Source organism: Peromyscus maniculatus, chromosome 12, assembly GCF_049852395.1.
Source record: "Peromyscus maniculatus bairdii isolate BWxNUB_F1_BW_parent chromosome 12, HU_Pman_BW_mat_3.1, whole genome shotgun sequence".
NCBI lineage: Eukaryota > Metazoa > Chordata > Mammalia > Rodentia > Cricetidae > Peromyscus > Peromyscus maniculatus.
The window spans coordinates 49,729,128-49,751,431 of record NC_134863.1 but is presented as its reverse complement, the minus strand read 5'-3'; the positions used below and the strand labels follow the sequence as shown (position 1 = coordinate 49,751,431).

The following is a 22,304-nucleotide window of genomic DNA, read 5'->3' as shown; positions in this document are numbered from 1 at the left end:
TGGTTAAAGGGTGTAGAAATTGGCTGTTAGAAACATTAATTCTGCTTGGCTCTTAGATTGAATGCCTGCAGGGAGGTGTGATAGAATGAATTCAACTTGTAGTCAGGGCCCTTGCCTCCTCACTGCTTTTGTGAAGGTGCCTGGATGGAGAAGGCACATTTGTCACCCTGCTCTCCTGGTGGACAAAGGCACTGAAGGAGCCTAAGCCTATTGGCCTGGCTGTGCAGGTCTGGGACCTTGGGATCTCTGAGTTCCTGGGTATGTTGTCAGGTAGCTGGTTTGACTACCCACAGGCCCAACCTGTTGTAGAGCTAGGAGGTTGCTACACTGTTACAAAGCATCTTATTAACATGAACACTGAGTCTGAAGTATGTATGCACTCCTGATACGTGTGAGAACCTTTGCCCTAAAGGTGTCGAACATTAATTGTAGAGCATTAGACTCTTTTCAGACTGGAGCAGTCTCTACACCATAATAGGAAGAAATGGTTTTCTTCATATTTCATTTTTTTTTTTCCTTTTTCTCATTTCATTGGCTGGCAAAGTGCACCCTCATGCCTGTAGCCTAATGTGTATTGCTGAGCTTGGGGTTCTACACAATTCTCTGATGTTCTTTTCCTCCCAGATGGTACACTGTGGGAAGATTCTGTAGCTCAGAGAAGGTACGAAATGGTCAGGTTCACTTCCAGAAGTGTTGCCTTTAAGGTTTCAGTGAAGCCTCCAAGAGGTGGAAAGAGGTGCCTGGTAGACAGTCCGAGGTACAGGCTCATATCTCAGGAATCTGAGCCGAGGATGCAAATCTGAGGGTCATCTGATGGACTGAGTTCATGGAAAATGCGATCTCACAGGGAGTGCGTCTAAGTACCGCGCTTCCAGGCTGGACTTGGAGGAAAATGCTATGTATGAGAGACGGCTACAGGGGGTTGACCTGGAAGGGTGTGGAGGAGAGTAGTCAAGGAGGAAGGGGAACTGCTGAATGATGTGACAGAAGCCAGAGCCAGTCTCTGGCTCTTCTTCAGATGTGTATCATCTCGACTCAGAGGGAAACAGGTCCACTGAGTTAACACGTGGACAGTGTCTTTGGGGAAGGAAGCATGGTCAGAGTGTGAGTGGAGAACAGGTCAGCTTGCAGGGATTGTGCTAGGGGAGGGAGAGCATGTCAGGGTTAGTAATGCCACCTTAAGGATGCTGGGCTAAGGAGAGAAGAGAATCTCATTGTGTCCGGACACAGACTTCTGCTTGCTAGAGACTCACTGAATCGAGTGACTGGGCTCCCCAAGAAGATACCAGGGATGGTGAACTGGTGCCTAGTGGAGGGATCCACGTGGGGGGAGGAGTAGTCTCTCTTTCCTCCTTGCGTTCCTTGCGTGCAGAGCTAGAGAAAGAAGTAGGCCAGAGGCCACCATGCCGGTAGAGGAGAGGCTAAGTGCAGACTATCAGGGAATGACCTTCAGATAGAATGCAGGTCTTCTACTGAGTGTGAATGGATACCGGATGCTTAGTCTAAAGACTGTGAAAAGGGTTGGAAAGACTTCCTGGTGAAGCCCTGCCTAATTTTAAACCAAGATTTTTTGGCAGTGTGGAAAAATAAACTGCATTTCGCATGGTCAGGGATCACTCGTGGAAAGTAACCAAGGATCAAGAAAGGATCTGAAGGTACTGGCTGTCCCTAACAGCTGAGTAGGGAGGATGAAAATGTGGGAACTGAAAGAGAATCAGAATTGACGGAAGGAGGCTGTTCCGAGGCTGGAGCATCGGTGTGATGGGCCCAGCTCTGTCGGTGGGGCAGGGGTTGCAAAGATGCGAAGGTGTGAGTGGACACTTGTGTTTGCCTGAGCTTAAGAGTCAGAATCAGGATGGTTACAGTAAAAAGTACAGCCCGGAGGTGGAGCAGAAGTGAGTGTAGATCCCTGGAGTTGAGGGTGTGGAGGAACTGGTTAGTGTTTCTGAGGGGCTGTCCTTGTTGTGTGCAAAAAAAGGCGGTAGCTGTGTGGCTAGGAGGACTGAGCAAGGTCTGGTAGGAAGAGTCATCTGCCCCTCCTCTTTCCCACTCCGTATCTTTATTTGGCGGCAGTCCCGACATCCTCAAAATCCTAGTCAGTATGTTGATGTGGCCCTCCCACCTGCTAAGGCTGTTAAATAAGATGACAATGCTGATTAGATTTATTAACTTCTTGTATCACTAGAATGCGGCTTCCACAATGACAAAAGTTTGAGTATATGTTCTTGACCAGATCCAAACATAGTGTCCTGTTTGTTACTTTTTGATAAATAAATGCTTGAAAGTTTACCGCGAACTAACTGCTCTGTTGCTCATCTGTTGCTGAGTTAGGGTTGCGTTCTCCAGAAGCATTTTTCCAAGTGGTCTTCATTTGGGGAGCCCAAGTCCCAGCTTCACCCGAGCCCCTCTTTCTGGTCCTTATCTCCCCTATCTTGTTCCTGGCATCAGAACCACTTGTGCTAACTCTCCACACAGGATTGTTCCGGCTCTCGCACTGTCCTTTACTTGGAAGAGGGGTGTTCCTACTTCTCTCTAAGGCTAGCACTTTCCCTTTATTGGAACTCTTAGGAATTGCCCTCTTTGTCCCATCACTTTTTGCTTTTCTTCTGCAACCTTCTAGCCTTTCCTTTCTCACAAGCGCAGAGCTGCCCGCAAACAACAGGAATTTCTGAAAGGCCAATTCTGTTTCGGAACCTAAGAGACCATTGGTCATTCTTCCTGGTTTAAGACCTCAAAGATTCCCTTCTGTGTTGTGACTTTTCCTGTTTCGTCGTGACTTACTCACTGCCTAGCACCTTGAGTCTGAAATGGGCTCACAAACTTCTGAGCAATTACAACTGAATAGTTGGGTACTGGATGATTTTTCATAGTCTGCTCACCCTCTATATTCCAACAAAAATCTGCGCACCTCTTAGACATGTTTTGGTGTACCTAGAAATGGTCCCACGAGTGAAATAGAGCTTTCTACCTTTGTGGGTTTTATTTTGTAAAAAGTAAATGTGTGTGTGTGTGTGTGTGTGTGTGTGTGTGTGTGTGTGTGTTTACTAGTGAACAGAAGGATGAAGAGAGAGAAAAGAATTAGGTAGGTGTAGCATACAGGACTTAGCTAACTAATGTAGATGGTGATGACAAGACCTATAGAAGAATATGACGGAGGTGAGGGCTGAGTTATAGACACCCAAGGGAAGATGGTCTAGACAGAAGGAAGAGTAAATGAACAATTCCCAGGAGATCTGTCACGGGATGGTCCTCATCTGGTTATAGTCTGCCTGTGGTCTTGGCATTCCTTACTCCCTTCTGCTTTTGGAGTTACTTTGTCCTTTGTCTGGAGACCAATATCCTGGAGGGAACAACTCAGTCTGGCTTTGCTCTCCACAGATTTCCCTGACGTCTTCTCTTGTCACGACTTTTAGTTTTCTATCCAACCTTAGCTCTGTCATTGGTCCCTTTCCCTTCTGTCCTTTAGCTTTCTCCCACACTCATAGTGTGCACATCGTTCACATTTCACATCTCATACCTTGGATCTGACAAGCTGAAATGTTTTCTTTAGACACTGCATCTCTATCCCTCCTCAAGTTAATTAGGCCCTCCATTGTGGGCCTCCCTTTTCTAGACGTCTCCCCCACCCCCAGTGGTCAGCATCTTGTTCAATTGTCCACTTCGGGTAAGACCATAGCTAAGTGAGTCTTCACCAGTACTAACTTGGAGCAGAGTGTATGTAGATGGATGAACTTAAAGATCACACAACATCACAGCCTACTATGTTAAAAAGAAAAAAAGGAAAAGAATTCTAAAAACACATGCCTTCCTCTTTGCAATTGTATTCTATGTGTGGAATAACTGTATCTTTGTGCATAACTGGAATAAATGTTTGTTATTGTTTGCTTGAATCTGAGTGCTTTTTTTTTTTCTCCTGTCTCCTCAGAACAATGGTAAACAGGCCTATTGGCAAAAGGAAGTGGGCCCCACCTAATGAGAGCCTGTGGTTGGCCTAGCTTCATTGTTTTCCAGGCCCATGGCAGAGAACAGCTGCTTTAGATCAGGCTTGAAATTTTAACTATAGAAATGCAGATTTTATTGTAGGTGTTTCAGTTAAATGTTCTTGCTTGTTCACATTTGTTTCTAGATTTAGAAACTCCCTTCTTGTTGAGAATCTTCTAATTACTGAGAAAAAAAAATTCTCAGAAGATTATGAGGGGAAAGTTAAGCAACTGAGACATTTAAAGACATTGCCGAAATCCGAGAAGCTGAAAATAGAAAATGAAGAGAAGCAAGCACTGATTCCTTTGTGAATCGCAAGGATTTTAATAATGTTCAGTTGTCCATAGTTCACCTTCTTCAAGTGGCCATGATGTGGAGAGCAGTCATTCAAGCTAGTCACAGCAAAGCGTGAATCAGACACTCAGTGCTGGCTCATTTTGACCCATGGAGAAATAGCCTGATCAGAAATTAGAACAAATGAAATGAAGTAGTCAAAGGACAAAACTGCCTTTGATGTATGTGAGTGATCTAGCATGTCTTTTGCCAAATTATGAGGCAGTTGAGGCCTGGGCTCCACTAACCTAATTAGGGGCTGTAGGATGAACAGGGTGAGTATGGGAGGTGGAAATGGGTTAACTCGAAGATGAAACCCGTGGAAGGTGAGCCTTGCGGAGACTCTGAAAGGCTTGTATATTCCAACAGTAGAGGCTCACAAGTTATATCTAGTCCTAACTTAATATAATAATAGAAAAATGCTGTTGGGGGGGGGGCAACCAGCAACAAAACAAAACCAACCTCACTTCTAAGGTGGCCACCTTAAAATACTGACTTGAAATCATTTTGCTCATCATATTTTCAACATTATTTTCAGTGCCTCATAGTATATTTGATAAGTGTTATTTGTCGGTGTTATTTACCGGGTGCAAGAGAAAACACGAGTTACAACGGAATCCACTATTAGGGTTTTATTTGGGCAGGGAAAGGGGGGTTATGTAAGTAGGCCTACCAAAAAGGGAGGTGTGGAAGAGAGAGTTGGGGAGCAGGTGGAGCCTGCTTTTATAGGTCACCTCATGCATGCCTATATGTGCGTATGTAGCCGTGCCACGCATGCGCATAGATTACATGACCACACTGCGCGCAGATTACATGACCACAAGGCACATGGGTTACCTAGGACGTAAGGCCCTGGAGTGACAAAGCATTTTGCCTGACTGCTGGACGGCTTGTGTGTGATCATGTAGTTGGGAAGTGACTAAGAATGGTAACACTCCACACTTTCTGTTATTATAAAAAGTAGGGGGTTATGGTGGCAGGTGAATGGGAATGGGGGTACTGTGTCTCCCCGAACTGTTTCCGGCTGACTCAGTTAATTTTTGGGCGTGGGGAGGGGGCTTTTCTTGAGGTAGCCAGGCATTCTGAGGTAGCTGATTGTCTTCGCTGCTGTTTTTAGCCCTGTGGAATCATCCTTTGTTGCTTGGATCTGACAGCTTGGATCTGACAAGGTGCTGGTGAGGCAGAAGAGACGTTTAGGGAAAAAAAAATTTTTTTGGGGGGGGGGGAAGGGGAGATGAAAGGGGTAGTCCCAGGATGAAGGAGGAGGGGTCCTGGAACCAGGAAAGTTTGAATGATACTTAATCTGAAGTGGATCTGACCTGTCCAGTTGGGTCCAAGATGACTCTGGAGCTCAGAAAGATTTTTAAGTTTATGAAGGAGACAAATTTTAAACAGAAGCAGCCAGAGGGAATTTAAAATCCTGAGCTGGTAGCCATGATACTATAGTGTTTAGTACTCTGCTATCAGAATTTTATTGGTTAGTGTTAAAAGTTATAGAGTCATATGGCAAGAGAGAGAAATCTGGAACATGCTTTATTTTTATTATTACCGATTAGGCTTTTTATCTTCACCTGAGAGAAACCTGTTTACTTTCATTATCGAGTTATCATTTCAGCATCCGGGAGACACAGGTGATTGATTGTTGAGGGCATTTAACAGTAATTAATTGTTATATTAAAGTCTGTTTTGTTTGTTTGTTTGAGAGTCCAGACCCTTTTGAGTCAGGGGGTGTCAATATCTCTGGAGTGTTACTGTTTCTTACCGCCTGGGTATATTTGTTGGTCCTTGCGCCTCCAGCTCTATGGCTGACATGGGTCCTGTAACAGTTAGCTGAGTAGTTAATTAGAAATTTGAATATGTTATTAGAGACAGGGAAGAGAAAATGATGAAGCAGAATGTGATCAGTAGGGACAGGAGAATGTGGAGGGGGAGTCAGGAAGAGAAGACATATGGGGTTCCCAGTCCGGTGGGATTGAGTACAGTTGTGGGATGAAACCTCATCCTTCTGGAATTGGAGACAAGGCAATTGATTCTGGTGTCCTCCAGAACTTAAGAGAGCAGGGCTCTGTTTGCGTCACTGTGTATGAGGAGTAAGTGCCGTGGGGTTGGGGTGGGGTAAAAGGCTTCAGATGACATAGATGAATCCAGTGGGGGAAGCCCTCGAGCTCAGCAGCTGTGGGGGTTACAAGAATTACCTTGAAGGGTCCCTGCCATTTAGGGGGAAAGGAGTGAGGGGTGCTGCCCTGGAGGGGAAGGAAGGACCTGATCCCCAATGTTGATGGGGACGGGCAGGGGTTGTCACATGGCTGGGGTAGGGAATGGTCGGCAAAATTCTATAGGAGGGAACGGAAATGATAGAGCAAGGGGATGAGCAGGTGGTCAGGGAGGGGAGAAGGTTTAGATAGGAGGCCGGGAGTTAGACCTGGACTCCTGTACATGAGTTTGAATTGTGCAGTGGAGAGGGGTTGCTTGGGAAGAGCCCAGAGCCTGAAAAGAGCCAGAAGCAGTAATTTTACCCAGTCAAGGTAAAGTTCCTGTGACATCTTAGTAAGAATGTTTTTTAAAGAGCGGTTGGTCCATTCCACCTTCCCTGAGGACTGAGGATGGTGAGGGATATGGAAATGCCAAGGGATGTTAAGAGCTTTAGATAGGGTTTGGGAAATCTGGGAGGTGAACTCTGGGCCATTATCAGACTGGAGAGAAGCAGTGATCCCAAACCAGGGGATGATCTCCGGGAGAAGGAGGTCAGCGACTGTCTGAGCCCGTTGATTTGGAAACCGGAAATGCCTCCACCCAGCTGAGAAGGAATCCACGAGCACTAGAAGATATTTAATTCATCAGACCGTGGGCATATGGGTAAAATCGAGCTGCCAGTCAGGCCCTGGAAGGGAGCCTCCAGCCTGGTGGGTAGGAAAAGGTTGGCTCCAATATTTGGAATTGGGATCTGACTTTTGACAAAAGGCAGTAATAGTTTTTTAAGAACTGTAAGTCCTCAGAGGTAGGCTGTGGGTGGGCTTTGACAAACTGAGACAGGGCCTGACTATTAGGGTGAAAGAGCTGATGGAGATAGGACAGTACTGGAGAGGAGGAAGGGGCTGGAGGAGGCGGAGGAGTGGGAGGTGGGAAAAGCGGGGGTCATTAGCAGGATCTGAAGTAGTAGTAAGAGGTTCCTCTGGTTCAGGGTGCATAGCTAGGAGCACGTGGGTGGGTGAGTAGGAATCAAGGAGAGAGGGTTTGGCGCTAAGATAGAAAAGCGCCTAGATGTAAGGTAATTCTTCCCATTTGCCCCTTTGCTGACAGAAGTTAGATAATTCCTGTAAAATATTGGGGTCCAATGAGCCATTAGGTAGCTATTTTTTATTGTTATAAGGGATATTTAGGCCATTTTTTTAGTGCAGAGGTGGGTAAGCTTAGAAGTCTTTAAATAAGGCATTAAGCTGAGAGGTTTGAGGGTTTCCAAAAGGCATCCCCGAGGAGATGTGGGGCTTTTGGGGTTGGAAGCCTTGTTTCCCATAACTGTGGAAGAGAGAAAAATAAAAAAATAATAAAAAAAATAAATGAGATCCAGTGGCTACAGTATCTCAAGCGTCCCAGAGATCAAGCGAGGATTGATTAATGGCACAAGTCGCTCAGTGTTCTGTCAAGCAAAGAGCAAGCCTGGGGCAGCAGCCCGAGGATGAGGGTTGGAGAGACAAGAAAAGAATGAAAAGGAGACCTCAGACTGCAGTCGTGGGGAATGGCTGAGGGTGAGAGTCAGTGATGGGGGCCAACATTAGCTGATATAGACCATGGGCAGGGGTACCCACAGTTCCAGGGACACCAGAAGGACACCAGATGATCAATGGTTGCTCCCAAGGGTGCAGGGACCTGTTTACGCTGACTGGTTAAGGGACCTGTTTATGCTGACTGGTTAAGACGATATTGTACGGAGCCCTTCTGTGGCTGGGCAGACGGAAGGTGGGCAGTTGTGGATGAACCAACCTTGGTTCAGGATCCTGGCACAGGGCCCTGGGAGGGCCTACTTGGTTACAGCACCAATGTTAGGCATTATTTCCCAGGTGTGAGAAAACAGAAGGTACAAAAGGAACCCACTATAAGAGTTTTATTAGGGAAGGGAAAGGGGGAACGTGTAAATAGGCCTCCCAAAAAGGGAAGTGTGGAGGAGAGAGTCGGAGAGTAGGTGGAGTCTGCTTTTATAGGTCACCTTGGGCATGCATATATGGGCTTAGGTAGCTATGCCATGCATGTGCATAATTATGTGCTCTCGTCCTGCACAAATGTAGGATATTTTTCCTGACTCCTGGACAGCGCGTGCGCAGTCAGTAGCTGGGAAGTGACTAGGAATAATAACAATCAGTGGTTAGTGGAATGCCCTTTTTAAGCTGTTTTGAGCTTGGATTATAACATGGACAGAGGTGAACAAATGACAATTATGATAGCTTTGCTGTCTTGAAGACCAGCTTCTTGCAAAACTTTGTCATGTGACCCTGCAGTTCCCCTAGGGTGGTTTTACCTTGATCTTCTGATCTTTTCCTGACTCACACTTGAGGTTTCTTTTTATGAGGACTCTTGAGCATGGTGAGTGACAGATACTTTTGGGTGTGCATTCCATTTCCAAGTATGCAACTATGTGAGCAAGCATGTTTAGGAGGCAGGGTGAGTTGGCACATTTGCTTGAGGCTCTTGGCATCCCGGCAGAGTGTAAGGTGAAATGCCAGCACATTCTTTGCTCTCCTGGTTTAATCTTAGCTTGAGCAGTTCACATGAATGTTTGTATGCTTTACTGACAGTTGAATTTGGAGCAGGTAAAATGCCTCTGAAAATGTTCAATGTCTTCAAAGAATGCCCAGTACACTCCTTCTTTTGCATGGAATTCCCTGTCACGACTAAATGTTTTACCATAAAGAGTCTCAGTGGGTCTTTACTCTGAATTGGGTGTACCATGTTATGGTCTTTCTTGACCACCTAGGGGAACAGTTTTTCGTACTACAAGAGCATCATGAATTAATACCATGCCGAAATGATACAGTCAGGGTGGGTTTATATGTATAGTGACTGAGTTTTTGAAGTAATACCCTCAAGCTCTACAGTGGTCAAGGGCATATTTGAGTACCTGTAAGCTTTGCTGTGATCTGTCCCTTATCTCCATTCTCACTCTTCTCAGTTTTCCATCTTCATTAATTTGTAAACTCCTTAAAAGCTAATGCTTCACTATACACACAGGGAGAGACAGACAGACAGACAGGTAGACAGACAGACAGACATTCCATAGCCAACTTTTAGGTTCCCTTCAGGGGTTCGCTTCCTCTAAGAAGCATCACCTAGTTACAACCTCTGCTGCCATCTCCTCCAGACCTGGACTGGTTACTCCTGTTTGGGGTGTTGGAGCACCGTATGTCTCCCTTTGTGATGCTAATATGCAGCTTTATTTAAGCGGCACAGACTCTGATCTAAAGGTTGTAAACAGCGTGAAAAGCAAGCTGAGGGTTTGGGGCACACGCGTGTCCCTGGCCTCCGCCATGCGCTAGCTGTCCAGTTAGTCTGTTATGGTGATGTTAATTTATTTTGTTTTCAGATTCCCCAAGGTGAGGACCGAGGGAACCATGCTGAACAGCCTGCCATTCTTCCAATGCTGGACGATCCCCCGAAGCCAAATGACCTTTCTAATTCCACGTCCGATGCCAAAACAGGAGAGAGTGAGCGACAGCCAAAAGAAAGCTTTTTTCACTTTCTTGGGAACTTATTCAATATCTCAGGAAAGTCGTCTCTTGGGGAATTTAAGCAATCTTCTTTCAAAGATGACCAAGATAAATCTGAGAAAGGCCCACAGGCTCCCAGTGGCCCTCCTGAGGAGGGGATCCTCAGGGAGGAGGAGACTGCCGGCTGCCCCGTGATGATTCCAGTGCTTCCTGTGGATGAGCCAGAGTCCAACTCCTCAGAACTGTCTGATGCCTTTTCTTTGGATACAACACAAGACAGCGAACAGGAAACCGCTGATACGCCAAAGTAAGTTTGAAAGTTATTTGGGCAACAAACAGAAAGGAAAAAAACCCTAAGTTTTCGGACCTAGCTTTATGAACCTGCGTGGTAGTCCTCATTAACTGAAGAACTTGGAAAAGGTGTTCTGTAATAGTCTTCCCTGCCAGATTCCAGATGATGTGATAGTGTATATTCTCTGTCCCTAGGCTTGTTGTGCCCCTTTAGGGGGTAGTACTAACACCTTATTAGCACTAAATTTGGCTTAGTTGAAGAATTATCTTAAATTCAAGATTCCCTTGCATGAGCGTTTCCAACTGTGAAGTGCTACTGTGTCAGGACCGGGAGCGTGCGCTGCTTGTGCACCCAGTAACTGATGGTCAAGCTCTGTAGTCCCATTACTTCAGTGTTTTCTCTCTCTCTCTCTGTCTCTCTCCCTCCCTCCCTCCCTCCCTCCCCCTCCCTCCCTCCCTCCCCCTCCCTCCCTCCCTCCCTCCCTTCCTCCCTCCCTCCCTCCCTTCCTTCCTTCCTTCCTTCCTTCCTTTTCCCTCTTTTGTTCCTCCTCTTTCTTCTGTTTGGTGGAATCCAATTAAAGGGGTTAAAAATAAATCAACTCCATTCATGAAACTGGGTTTATGAACCTCTTACAGAGCTTTAATAAAAGACGCTTGTTTGAATTTAAGGAGCATTTCAACCCCCATTTTTTTCTTTGTTTGATTAAAGAACAGGTATAAACTTGTTTTTTTCTTACACTCAAATATACTAGACAGAGTATTTTCCATCCCCCATGTTGTCAGGACTATGTCAAGTACTTTTCCTTTCCTATTTTTTTTTTTTTTTTTTTGGAGGCGGGGGTTTCGAGACAGGGTTTCTCTGTGTAGCTTTGCGCCTTTCCTGGATCTCACTCTGTAGACCAGGCTGGCCTCAAACTCACAGAGATCCGCCTGCCTCTGCCTCCCGAGTGCTGGGACTAAAGGCGTGCGCCACCACTGCCCGACCCTTTCCTCCTTGACTAAGACTCTCCTCTGATGGAGAGAGAAATGCTTTAAGCATCTATGCCATTAAACAAAAGAGCTCTACTGAGGAGTAGAGACAGTCCCTGTGCCTTCATGTCGGTTAATTTCTGTTATTGTTTCCCCCCACACACACAGGTTCCCAGTCATCATGAAAAGCTATTTTGTCAAGTAGCTCTTTTCAAAAAACCAACTTTGTTAGTTGTATTGTTTTCCTTTACATAAAACAGTTAAAAATCTTCCCTATCATGAAAGAGAATGTGCTTTGAAAGAAAATCAATATTGCTTCAAGAGTAACTTAGTCATGTTTTTCCAAAGCCAGCTATTAAATATGTTTTCTAAAAGCCTGATTGTTATTTGCAGGCTGCTAGAATTTTCTTTGGTAAACGATACGTCTTTAGCTGAAATACCAGGTATATCAGGTTGATCCATACTGTAGCACATACAGTATCCATACTGTGTACATTGTCACCCCATAGAAAGGCTGAGGAAACGTTCACAGGATGTAGTGCTGTCTTGGGCATGTAGGCCTGTTTTTGTAAACACTTGTAATCTCTTAGTATTTTTCCTTTATTTGTATAATTTGGGGGGGGGGCATATACTTTTTGGATAAAGAATAAGCTGTATATCACATGCATAATTACATATATGAAATTCTCTTTTCTCTGTTCAGCTTGTGAAAGATAAGCCTTTTAGCTTTTGTTTGTTTGTTGTGAGACTAATTTAGCCTTGGCTATGTAGAACAGGCTGGCCTCAAACTCAGAGTTAGTCCTGCCTTTGGTTCCCAAATGCTAGTACTGAGTACCACCATGCCCAGAGATAAAGTCACATGTTTTTAGCAGCTCTATTTTATTTAAGAATAATGAGAAAATAGGATCTTTTTATGTTCTTATCATTATTCAGCTATAGTGATTCTGCTGTAACCTGTGAAACAACAGTGTAGAGAGTGGACGGTGGTGGCCGACGGACCCTTTAAATCATGGCAGGATAGCTGCTCAGCACTGAAGCAACTAATTATAACGCATAAAGCCAGGCTTGCGACTTTGATGTTCTATGCTTTAAACATGGCAGCTGCTTAATATAATGAATGCACACTTGAGTTACAAATATGTAGTCTTTCCATCCAGGGTGCCGCAGAAGATGATCTGTTTAGAATTTTAAGCCAAGACAATAAAGTCATCGTAGTTGAAATTATGCAGAAAGTCCTAGAAATATAAAAAGTATAATACTGATTCCCTTCTCAAAGCTCCAGAACTGTACAAGACATTGTTATAATAAGTTTGTAATTATTGTGCAGGATAAAATGCTTTGAGATCTAGTTCAGACAGAGCTGGTTACAAGTTCCCTACATTTACTGTACATGGTAAATAAAGCTGTGATTCCTATGTATTATTTCCTGTTTCATTGGCATCATATACATTCCTTTAGTTACCCATTTCTGAATTTGGGCCATATTTTGGAAAAAAAGGTATAGTCTATTGAAAATAGGTTTTAAGTATATATAGTTTTAAGTAACATTATAACTTTAAAAGAAAAAAAAACATGATAGAAGCTGTTCTTTGTCCTGATATCTGGATGTATGTTGTTCTGAAAGGTTCTTATATTTTCTGAAAAACTTACGTATGCTGATATGGGATTTGCCAGTAACACTACCTTTATCTGTTCTTGCCTGTTTTTATTTTATGACTGTTTTGAATATTCTGCATGAATATTCAAACATGAATACTTTGAGTATGTATGACTATTTTGCCTGCATGTATGTCTGTGCACTATTTGCCTGCCTGGTCCCTGCAGAATTTAGAAGTGTAGCTGGAGTTTTCTCTCCAGGTCCCGCCAAGTCCCGGCAGTCCCTTAGCCCATTTATAAAGTAAACATTCAGAAGCTTATATTATTTAAACTGCTTGTTCATTAGCTCAGGCCTTTCATTGTCTAGCTCTTACTCTTATATTTAGCCCATTTCTATCAATCTATACTTGGCCACATGGCTTGTGGCTTACTGGTACCTTACATCTTCCTTGTCCTGGCAGTAGCTGCAGGCAGTCTCCTCCTTCCCTCCCTGTTCCCTTAATTCTCCTCTCTGTTAGTCCCGCCTATACTTCCTGTCTGGCTACTGGCCAATCAGTGTTTTATTTATTAACAGTTGCCATACCGAACATCCCACAGCAGAGAAGAGGGTGTTGGATCCCTCGAGACTGGAGTAAGGGTGGTTGTGAACTGCCACATGGGTGCAGAGAATGGAACCAGGGTCTCCTGCCAGAGCAACAAGTGCTTTCAATCATGTGCCATACCTCCAGCCCCGTTTGTGTCTTCTTACATTTTCTTAGAAAGACTGCCTTATGCAAAGTCAGGCTTTGTTTAAAAATTCTTGATCTTGTCTGAAACTCATGCTGTAACTAACGCCACTGTTGTAGGGACCTAGTTTGGTTAATTTATAATGGACAGTAAAACTAATGAATGGAACACACTTTTTTTCTTCTCTACAGTTACGGCGTGGTAAGATTTTAGGAGCCAGCATTTATATGAGGTGAAATAAACTAGTTCAGCTAAAACTTAAGATATATTTAAGAGATATAAAATTTAAGATGTATGCTGAAGTTTTTATACGCTGAAGGAGAGGTACTTGGCTCTATCATTGGCTTTATCATTGAGATATATCTAGCTTCCTTAACATTGCTTTAAAAGTAAAGATGAACTGTATTTTTAAAGGTATTGGAATACTAACTACATTTTTCCACTTTTCATATGGATTCTATAGTAATATTTTAGATTGTGGCAGGTGCTACCTGAAAAAGTCACATAAAGAATATTTCCACCATTTATCTCTATATTCAGGGTCCCGCATTGTAAATTTAATATGAATTTACAACTTAAACACTTTAATATCACTCTTAAGAACTGAGACGTTAGGGACTGGAGAAATGGCTCAGTGGTTGAGAGCGTTTGCTGCTCTTGAAGAGAACCTAGCCTTGGTTCCTAGCACCCAGGTCAGGTGGTTCACAAATACCTACACCTCCAGTTCCAAGGATTTGATGCCATCCTCTGATGCTCACAGGCACCTGCATTCACACGGCACACATACATACGTTCAGACACACATACATACACATAAAAAGTAAATCACAAATACGATAATTAGTCTGAGGAAGATTGCTTAACATTTAGAATAATTATTAGCCATGCATTATTTCACACTAGGCATTTCATAGATGCTGTTTTTTTAGGTATTTTGTAAAATATTTAAATATGCAGAGCTGATGGTGGCACACCTTGTCCCCTCAGATGGTTAATAAAATAGTGGGGGAAAACTTCCTAGCTCTTTATAACTTAATTCGGTGAATACTGTGGCCTGTGAATTTGAAGCTCAGAGACTAAATGTCCATCTTTAGTAGAAGGGTTCTGTTTGTGGTGGAGGTGATTGATGAGCTTCAGTCTTGGAGTTTAGGATTAGGGTCAGTTTCCCTTTGATGATAAAAATGAAAAGACTAGGAATGATGTTTACACAGAGCGACAAAGCAACCTGGCTTCTTCTATGTGAGGTAGATTCTTTTAGAGGTAGGTTCTTCACAGCAAGTGTGACGGTGAGAACATCAGGACCTTCCTGCTGCAGTTGGTCCTCCAGCCCGTCCTGAACTCCACTGTGATGTCTGCATTCACCCAGGCAATGTAGGACTTACTACAAGTTGAATATTTGAAAAACTTAATGTGAGAGGAAATTGCCCGGAACTCTATCATTGATTGAATTAATGCCTATTCAGTGTTAACTGTGAGTGACAGACACATCTTGTTTTTCTCTAAAACTTCTCCAACTTGTGCACCAAAGCGTTGCCATGCAAATTCACATGAAAAAGTAGAGACATAGATAGATGCTTCTGGTGTTTTGATTTGTTGGAGGAATCAGTAAGTAATATGTAAGTTTAATGGTACCAACATGAAGCACAGCCATTGTGCTCCATTAGGGTAGGATGTTTGGGGATTAGAACAAGAACCCAGGGCTTGGTTTGTCATTCTGTGTTCTTTCTATTACCCACAATTAGAAATGTATATGCAGTGAGATGCAAAGGAACAGTTCTAAGGAACTCAAACATTAATGCAGAGTTAATAATTACACCCTGCTTGTCAAATCTTCAATATTTATAATAAAACAGGTAAACTTTATAACTAAAATTTCTAGAATATTCTCTAAAACTGAATACATGGACGTGGTATTTGAAGGCTATATTTCACACTTGCTGGTATACTGTTAATAATTAATGTTGCCTGATACCCATGCTGTCTCTTTTCACAGGAAAGACACTGTTGGTAAACCAGAGAAGCCTTCAGTGACATATGCCACATATCGAGGCCCCACACAAATCAGGAAGTACTTGACGCAACAGACGGTGCTGGAAACTGTGAATCACTTAGACGGAGAAGACGAAAGCTCTGACTCAAGTACACACGCACACTCTGGCTCTAGAAGTATAATGGACACTGTGATGGCCCCATTGTCCTCAGCCAGCAAAGAGGTCGCTCCAAAAGGATGTTTGCCTGGAGGTCCCTCAGAAGTCTCTGGCTGCAGCCAAATAAGTCTCAACATAGAAAGCCATCTGGAAAATAACCCAGACTTGCAGATGATTGCTTCATCTAAGACAATTTTAGATAAAAATAGCCATGGGGGTTCTGGGAGACGTTGGGCCTCCCCTTCTTCTGTGTCTAACCCCAGCTCTGTTGTTGGGGAATCTGACTCACAAACTACTGAGAGTAGTTTGGTATGTCCGTCGCCGTCGTTGTTTATAGGAAGTCAAAGCAGCCAGGTCTCTTGTCCAGAATTTCAGAGAAAAACTGCAACAGAGAAGACGTTGAGAGAAAGCAGCTCCACGATGAGTGATGGGATGTCAGTGCCGAGAGAGGAACATGTTGAGCCTCGGAGACCTGCTGTTTCTGATTTCCCTTGTAGTAAATCTGATGGGAGTGACATTACCAAAGTGGAAAGTACAAATTTGTCAAGTCCAAATCAATCAATTAGGCACGAAGATGTACGGTTGCCAGAGAGTAACTGTTGTGACAAGCCAGCTGCGGAGAGCCCATCCAGGCGGAATGTCAATCACACCAGCATTACTGCTCTCCAGGGACATGCCGTGACAGGCTCAGAACTTGTTAACGAAGGAAAGGAGTTACCTGCCCGAGACTCACAGGAAAATGTGGTTTCAGAAATCACGCAAGAAACAGAAGGTGCCTCGGGGGGTGAGCCCACAACTCTAAGTCATGCAAGAGCTCCAGAAGCCAGAATTGAGTCCTTACCCAAAGATACCGAGCCACTGTGTGAAACAGAAACCAAAAGGCTTGGTTTGGCGCTACCTGCCAAAACTCACAGGATGGGAGAAAATCAAGAGGACCCTGGTTGTGTGAAGTACATGAATGACTCAGCAGGTGTAGCATGCGTAGAAAGTGAGATAGCACCGGAACTGAATCCTGTTTCTGAATCTGCTTTTCACACAGAGAATCCACAAAAAGCCCAAGTGTTCCCTGATGCTGAGACACCCCTTAACCTTGACTATAAACCTTGTGATTGCAGTGTCTCACCTCCTCTTGCCTTGGCTTCTGGAGTCGACACGCTCTGCGGGTCGGGTTTCCCTGGTTTAAAGAGGGAGCCGTCTCTGTCCAGTGAAACTGGACAGGGTGACATTTTCTCTCATCCCCGTGAGTGTCACGCTGTGGGAAATCATTCTGAGGCTGCAGACGGGGCGAATCCTGCCCTTCCCCTTGGACATGCATCTGTGATTGTTGAGTCCAAGGAAACCCTTCCTGATAGTGAAAAGTGCAAGTTTCCTTTAGGTCCTATAACCACTGGCACTCATTTAGCTGGGGTGGATCTGTTGGACATTGAGCATGGAGGTGTCTCAGAGGACCACAATTCTGTCTTATCTCATGGTCCCAAGAAAGCAGAGTTAATGTCCTCAGACACTAGAGCGGGTAGCCCCGCAGCAGAGAAGTCTGATTATCTTTCCTTGGAAACCCAAACTGCTAAAATGCCACTCCAAGTGGAGGATGATGCTCAGAGCAGCTTCCCTGTTGCCTCGAATTCTAGAAAAGGAAAAGCCTTGTCCAAACTTTCTGTTTCTCCAGCAGAACCCAGAGACATTTCTCAGGAGGAACTTTCTTCTCCTCAGTTAACAGTTGCAGGTGAGCTAGCTGAGACTGTTTTATCAGAATTAAATTCTCTAGAGATTGAAAAGGACAGAAATGGGCAATCAGTGCACCACAAAGAGATTAAAGAGATGTGTTTAGGTGGTGGCTTTAAAGAGAATCAGCAGGCTGGGATTTCTCCTTCCTCTCAATGTCACAGTGTACAAGAAACAGAGAAAGACACCCTAGACGCCCCTGCTTCTCTGCTCAAAGGCAGTCAGCCTGGGATTGTACCTCTTGGTCCAGAGGAGGAATCCACGAGGCCCATAGCACAGAATTGTAAAGCTAACATGTGCATAATCAGTCCATCTTTAGCTATTTGTATGACTGAAAAGAGTTCTAATGTCTCTAAAAGGGAAGATCTGAGTTCAGATAATATTTCTCCAAAGTTCCAAGAAAACGACAACACACAAGGATATTCATCTTTTCTGGGTTCTGATGCCTATTTGGAGAAAAATGTGTTTACACCCGAGGACTCTAGCTCATTCCATGTGCCCTCTCTGCTGAGCTCAGAAGGGGAAGCCTCATCTCACAGAGAAAACTCTCCTCTCCTGAGTGCCGGGACCACATCTTCCTCCTCTTGCCACTCAAAAGGAGATAGCCCGGCAGCCAACTCGCATGACCCCCCAAGTCATTTTGATTATTTACAAGTTACTGTAAATCTCACACATGAAGGTGCTTCTGTTACTGACCGGCTGGACCATAGTAGCTCTTATCTGGAATTAGAGACGCGCAGCCCAAAAGGGGCAGAAGTGATGCCCTGTCAGGGATATCTGGGGACGGAGACTAGGAAGGTACCTCTTGATTTCCCAGCCACTGCCTCCTTTGGCAGCCCCATGAAGGCAGAGACAGGAACAGTTGCTGGGGCGCCAGTGTCAGTTAACAGCTCAGGCCAGCAGTGTTCTGAAGCCTCTGCTGACCGGACAGAAGCAGGGAGACGAGCACATGACCAACTTTTACTCAAAAGTGGTTTACTCTCAAAAGCTGACACGTTGATTGAGGAGATTGTCAGTTCTGCCAGGGAAGAACTGAAATCCAGACATACGGTTGGTACCTGCCAGGGGCGTCCAGCCAAAGATGACGTCCTGAATCCAGGGACTGGGAAAGGAGAGATCCCATCCGAAGTGGCGTTAACAGGGATCCAACCGAAAGAGTGTTTGGAAGAGAGCAGTGTGGGAAATATGTCAGAAGTCGAAGAAGAAGAGAAGGACAGTGTTTCACCTGCAGTTGGTGAGACAAGTCTCCTTTTTGATTTTGATAGTGTGGATATATCTTGTTTGTTAGAAGAACAGAGCAGTGAATTAGTCAATGAGGTTATTTCTGCAGCCCAAGAAAATTTGACAAGTGATGATTTCAGTGATCCTGAAAATACCTGGGCTTCTGAACCTCAGGCTAACACTTCAAGGATTCTGAACAGTGGTGGCGTTAAACCACGTGGTATAGTTAGGGAGTTCTTGGTATCAGAACAGGCAGTAAATCAAAGCACGTGTGAAATTAGTGAAAATAAAGTATCAGGTAAATTCTCCTCCATGAGTAACTTGGTTAGTGGCACCGAGTCAATTAAAGGAGAGATTGTTCCCTGTCAACAGTCCCCAGGTTTGGTAAGTGGAGCTGGACAGTCTGATATTATCAATTTGCAGGAATCAGAGACTATTTTGCAAGCTGAAGACATCTTCCATACACGGTTAGGTGACAGAGTGTGGCCCCATGCATTCGTCAGCGAGGACTGTAAGAAGGCAGCAGAAACAGAGTGTGTGGGTAACCACAAAATGGCAACGGACGATGCCAGAACTCTTGTGTTAGATTTCAACGTGCCTCCGTTTGCCAATGATGATGTCCACGTGCCCGGCACCTCCAAGAGCAGTCTGTCCGACAGCCTTGTATGCATATCTGAAAAAAGTTTGCCAGGACATAGTAAAAGCACACCCCTTGCGATGTCAGAGTTAGGGAAAGCACACAAAAAGGATAACGAAGTGAATGTAGGGAAACTCACGCTTATCCCTTCCATGCTGGAGATGGGAAAACTAAGTAAAAGGGATGCTGAACTGAATATTAGGAAACATGAAGCGGCCCCTCTTATGTCACATAAAGAGAAAGCATGTAAGAAGGAGGCTGAATTTAACATTGCAAAAGCTGAGCCAGAGGTTGACATTCTTACAAGGGGAGACGTCTACCAAATGGATGCTCAGATACATGCGGAAAGACCCGAGGAACTGCCTGCCACTTTGGGAATGGAGAAAGTTTATAAGATGGATAGCGAGGGGGATACTGGCAAGCCTGAGGTGATGCCCGCTATGTCAGAAATGAAAACCATCCATCCAAAGGATGCGGAGGGAGATATTGCCAAGACTGAGGTGACCCCTGTTTCAGTGGAGATGGGAAATATTTACCAGAAGCACGCCGAAGGGGACGTGGGGAAGACAGGGGTCGCATCTGTTATGTCAGAAGTGCAAAATATCTGCCAAACAGATGGTGAGGGGATCACTTCAGAAGCTGAGGTGGTGGCAGCCGTGACGTTAGGAACGGAAGACACTTACCAAGAGGACGAGGAAAGCGATGTTGCAAAGACCGATGTGATGCCTGTCGAATTAGAAATGGAAGATATTTACCCAAAGGACTCTGAAGGAGATGCGGACAAAACTGAATGGATACCTGTTAGGTTAGAAGTGGTAAATGTCTACCAGAAAGACGCTGACGGGGTTAGTGGGAAGAGAGAGAGGCCGGTGTCGAAAATGGAAAGTACCTACCGGAAGGATGCTGAAGATGTCCTGAGAAATGCTGCGGCAGTCCCATTTGTGTTAGACATGAAAGGAACTTGCCACAAGACAGTCCACTCTTCCCTGGGGATTTTGGAAAACAGAGTCCAAGGAGATACCGAACAGTCAAATGGAACAACCGCATCCATGCCTTCTAAGATGGAAATGGAAGTAACGGCCCCAGAAAATTCTAGAGGCAGCATTGAGAACCCCGACGTGTTACCCACAGAGGTAGCCACCAAGAGAACAAATGGAACACCGCCAGAGGTGACCATTTCGCAAGTGGAGGCCATGTGTCCTTTCTTACAAAGTGAGAAGGGTGTTCCTCCAGAGTACATGGAGAAAAGTGTTGAAGACACAGACGAGCTGTCTGGTGAGGTAAAGGAAGGACTGGTACTGCACACTGACCGAGTCGCTTCGCATTTCAGGGGCTATGAATCTCCTACGTTAAGTAAGGATTATGAGGGCTACCCAGCCTTGGCAATGCCAGATTTTCAAGAGGAGGACGCGGTAGTGAGGCTCAACCAGATCGTGTCTGTTACTGCAGTCTATGACAAGAGGAGAGATCTGGATTACATGGATGAAAAGGAAGAGTCGAACTTAGCCTTTATTTCTCAGGATGAACAAGACAATTCTTCCTTTACGATCTTGTATGAGGAGCCCCTTCAGGAGGAAGGCAAGTATGCTCCTACAGAATTAAGAGGAACACAATCTGTCATATTTCCTGACTCCTCTAACAGCGTGCCTGGCCTAGCGTGTGAAAGGTCTGAGAGCAGAACTGACCTGGTCCATCATTTCGAAAAAGAAGGTAAACTGGGTGAGGCGTTTGATGGAGACAATTCGGAAATGTTCTTATCAGTGGAAGCCAAAAGGTACAAAATTTATCCCTTAGCCCTGAGTCCCATTTACGAGGATGACAGTTCCCAGGAGGACGTTCTGTCCAGCGAGGTCTCGCCTGGTCACCACGGCTCCACGAAATCAAGGGAGAGTGCAAACCAGCCCTCGTCCGTCCTGTCCCTCCTACAGTCGGTGTCAGAGCGCTTACAGAGAAATTTCGATGGAGATGACAGACAGGTGGCTGAGGAGGAAGAGGAGGAGGAGGAGGAGGAGGAGGAGGAGGAGGAGGAAGCAGCCGCTTCAAGTAAAGGTTTGAGAGCTGAAAGGAGGGAGCGTGTCACCTTCCATTTGGCAGATCCTTCCATCACTTTTTACCCTGATGATGACCTGGAAAGCGCTGGACTCTCCAAGTCCTATGTAGAGTCCAGGGAACCAACTACCTCCAATCTTCAGCTTAGCCTGTGGCCAGAAAAGGTGTCACTGCTACAGAAATCAGACCTGACGTCCAAGTTGCACTCTTCTCTGAAGAGTGCCTATCATCAGTACTTGCAGACTTCTAGGACTCATTCCTCAGAAACAGGAACCAGATTTGGTGGCGGCTTTCAGGAACCAGTGTCCAAATACTTCCGTGTCCAAGACCATGCAGGCAGATTGAGTCCGTATAGAGAGGTAAGTGACTGTGATTTCTAGCTATTGATGCAGAACTCTAGGTGGTGAGACTGTCTGAAGGCTTATAAAGAATGCCCATGTGTTGAGAGGAGCACAGTAGTGGAGGCCTGGAATCTCAGGAGGTGAAGACAGGAGAATTGCAAGGTCTAGGCTAGCCCGATAAAGGACCCTGTGTCAAAAGAAAAGAAATAAAAAGAGCTCTGTGTGTGTGTGTGTGTGTGTGTGTGTGTGTGTAGATCAATGGTAGAGTGGTCGCCTAGCATACAAGGACAGGGTTCAGCACACGCATAGACACACACACACACACACACACACACACACACACACACACCCCAGTTACTTTGAGGAGTAAGTTTCAGGGTTTTTTTTTTAGAACTTGAGGATTATGACATGTTTTACATAGCGTATGTTTTAGTTATCTGCTAACAACAAGAAAACAAAATTGCTTGGAATGTAGAGGCCCTGTTAATCAAAACCAGTTATTTCACAGTCTTTGGCTAATATTTCAGTGTAAATGAAGTGGTAATTTACTGAATTTCTCAAGTTACTATGTATGATAATGTTATTTATGTCA

At 44.7% G+C, this 22,304-nt stretch overlaps 1 protein-coding gene and 1 long non-coding RNA gene across 3 annotated transcripts in view; one reads left to right on the top strand and one right to left on the bottom strand.

The window, feature by feature from the left end:
• The window catches only part of Crybg3 (crystallin beta-gamma domain containing 3), a 113,878-nt gene that overhangs the window by 31,068 nt on the left and 60,506 nt on the right, over window positions 1-22,304 (top strand). The window contains exons 3-4 of the mRNA XM_006981606.4: window positions 9,890-10,320; window positions 15,589-21,730. Of these exons, the coding sequence (XP_006981668.3) occupies window positions 9,890-10,320; window positions 15,589-21,730 (6,573 nt within the window). The remainder of the gene's footprint in view (window positions 1-9,889; window positions 10,321-15,588; window positions 21,731-22,304) is intronic.
• LOC143268140 (uncharacterized) lies at window positions 12,136-20,354 on the bottom strand. Of its 2 annotated transcripts, none has more exons than XR_013043788.1 (2): window positions 20,216-20,354; window positions 12,136-12,508 (listed from the first exon to the last, which is right to left on the bottom strand). It is a non-coding gene; the product is annotated as an uncharacterized LOC143268140 (long non-coding RNA). The 2 variants fall into 2 exon arrangements; XR_013043787.1 differs by lacking the exon at window positions 20,216-20,354 and adding an exon at window positions 18,267-18,374 and having other exon boundaries at window positions 12,339-12,508.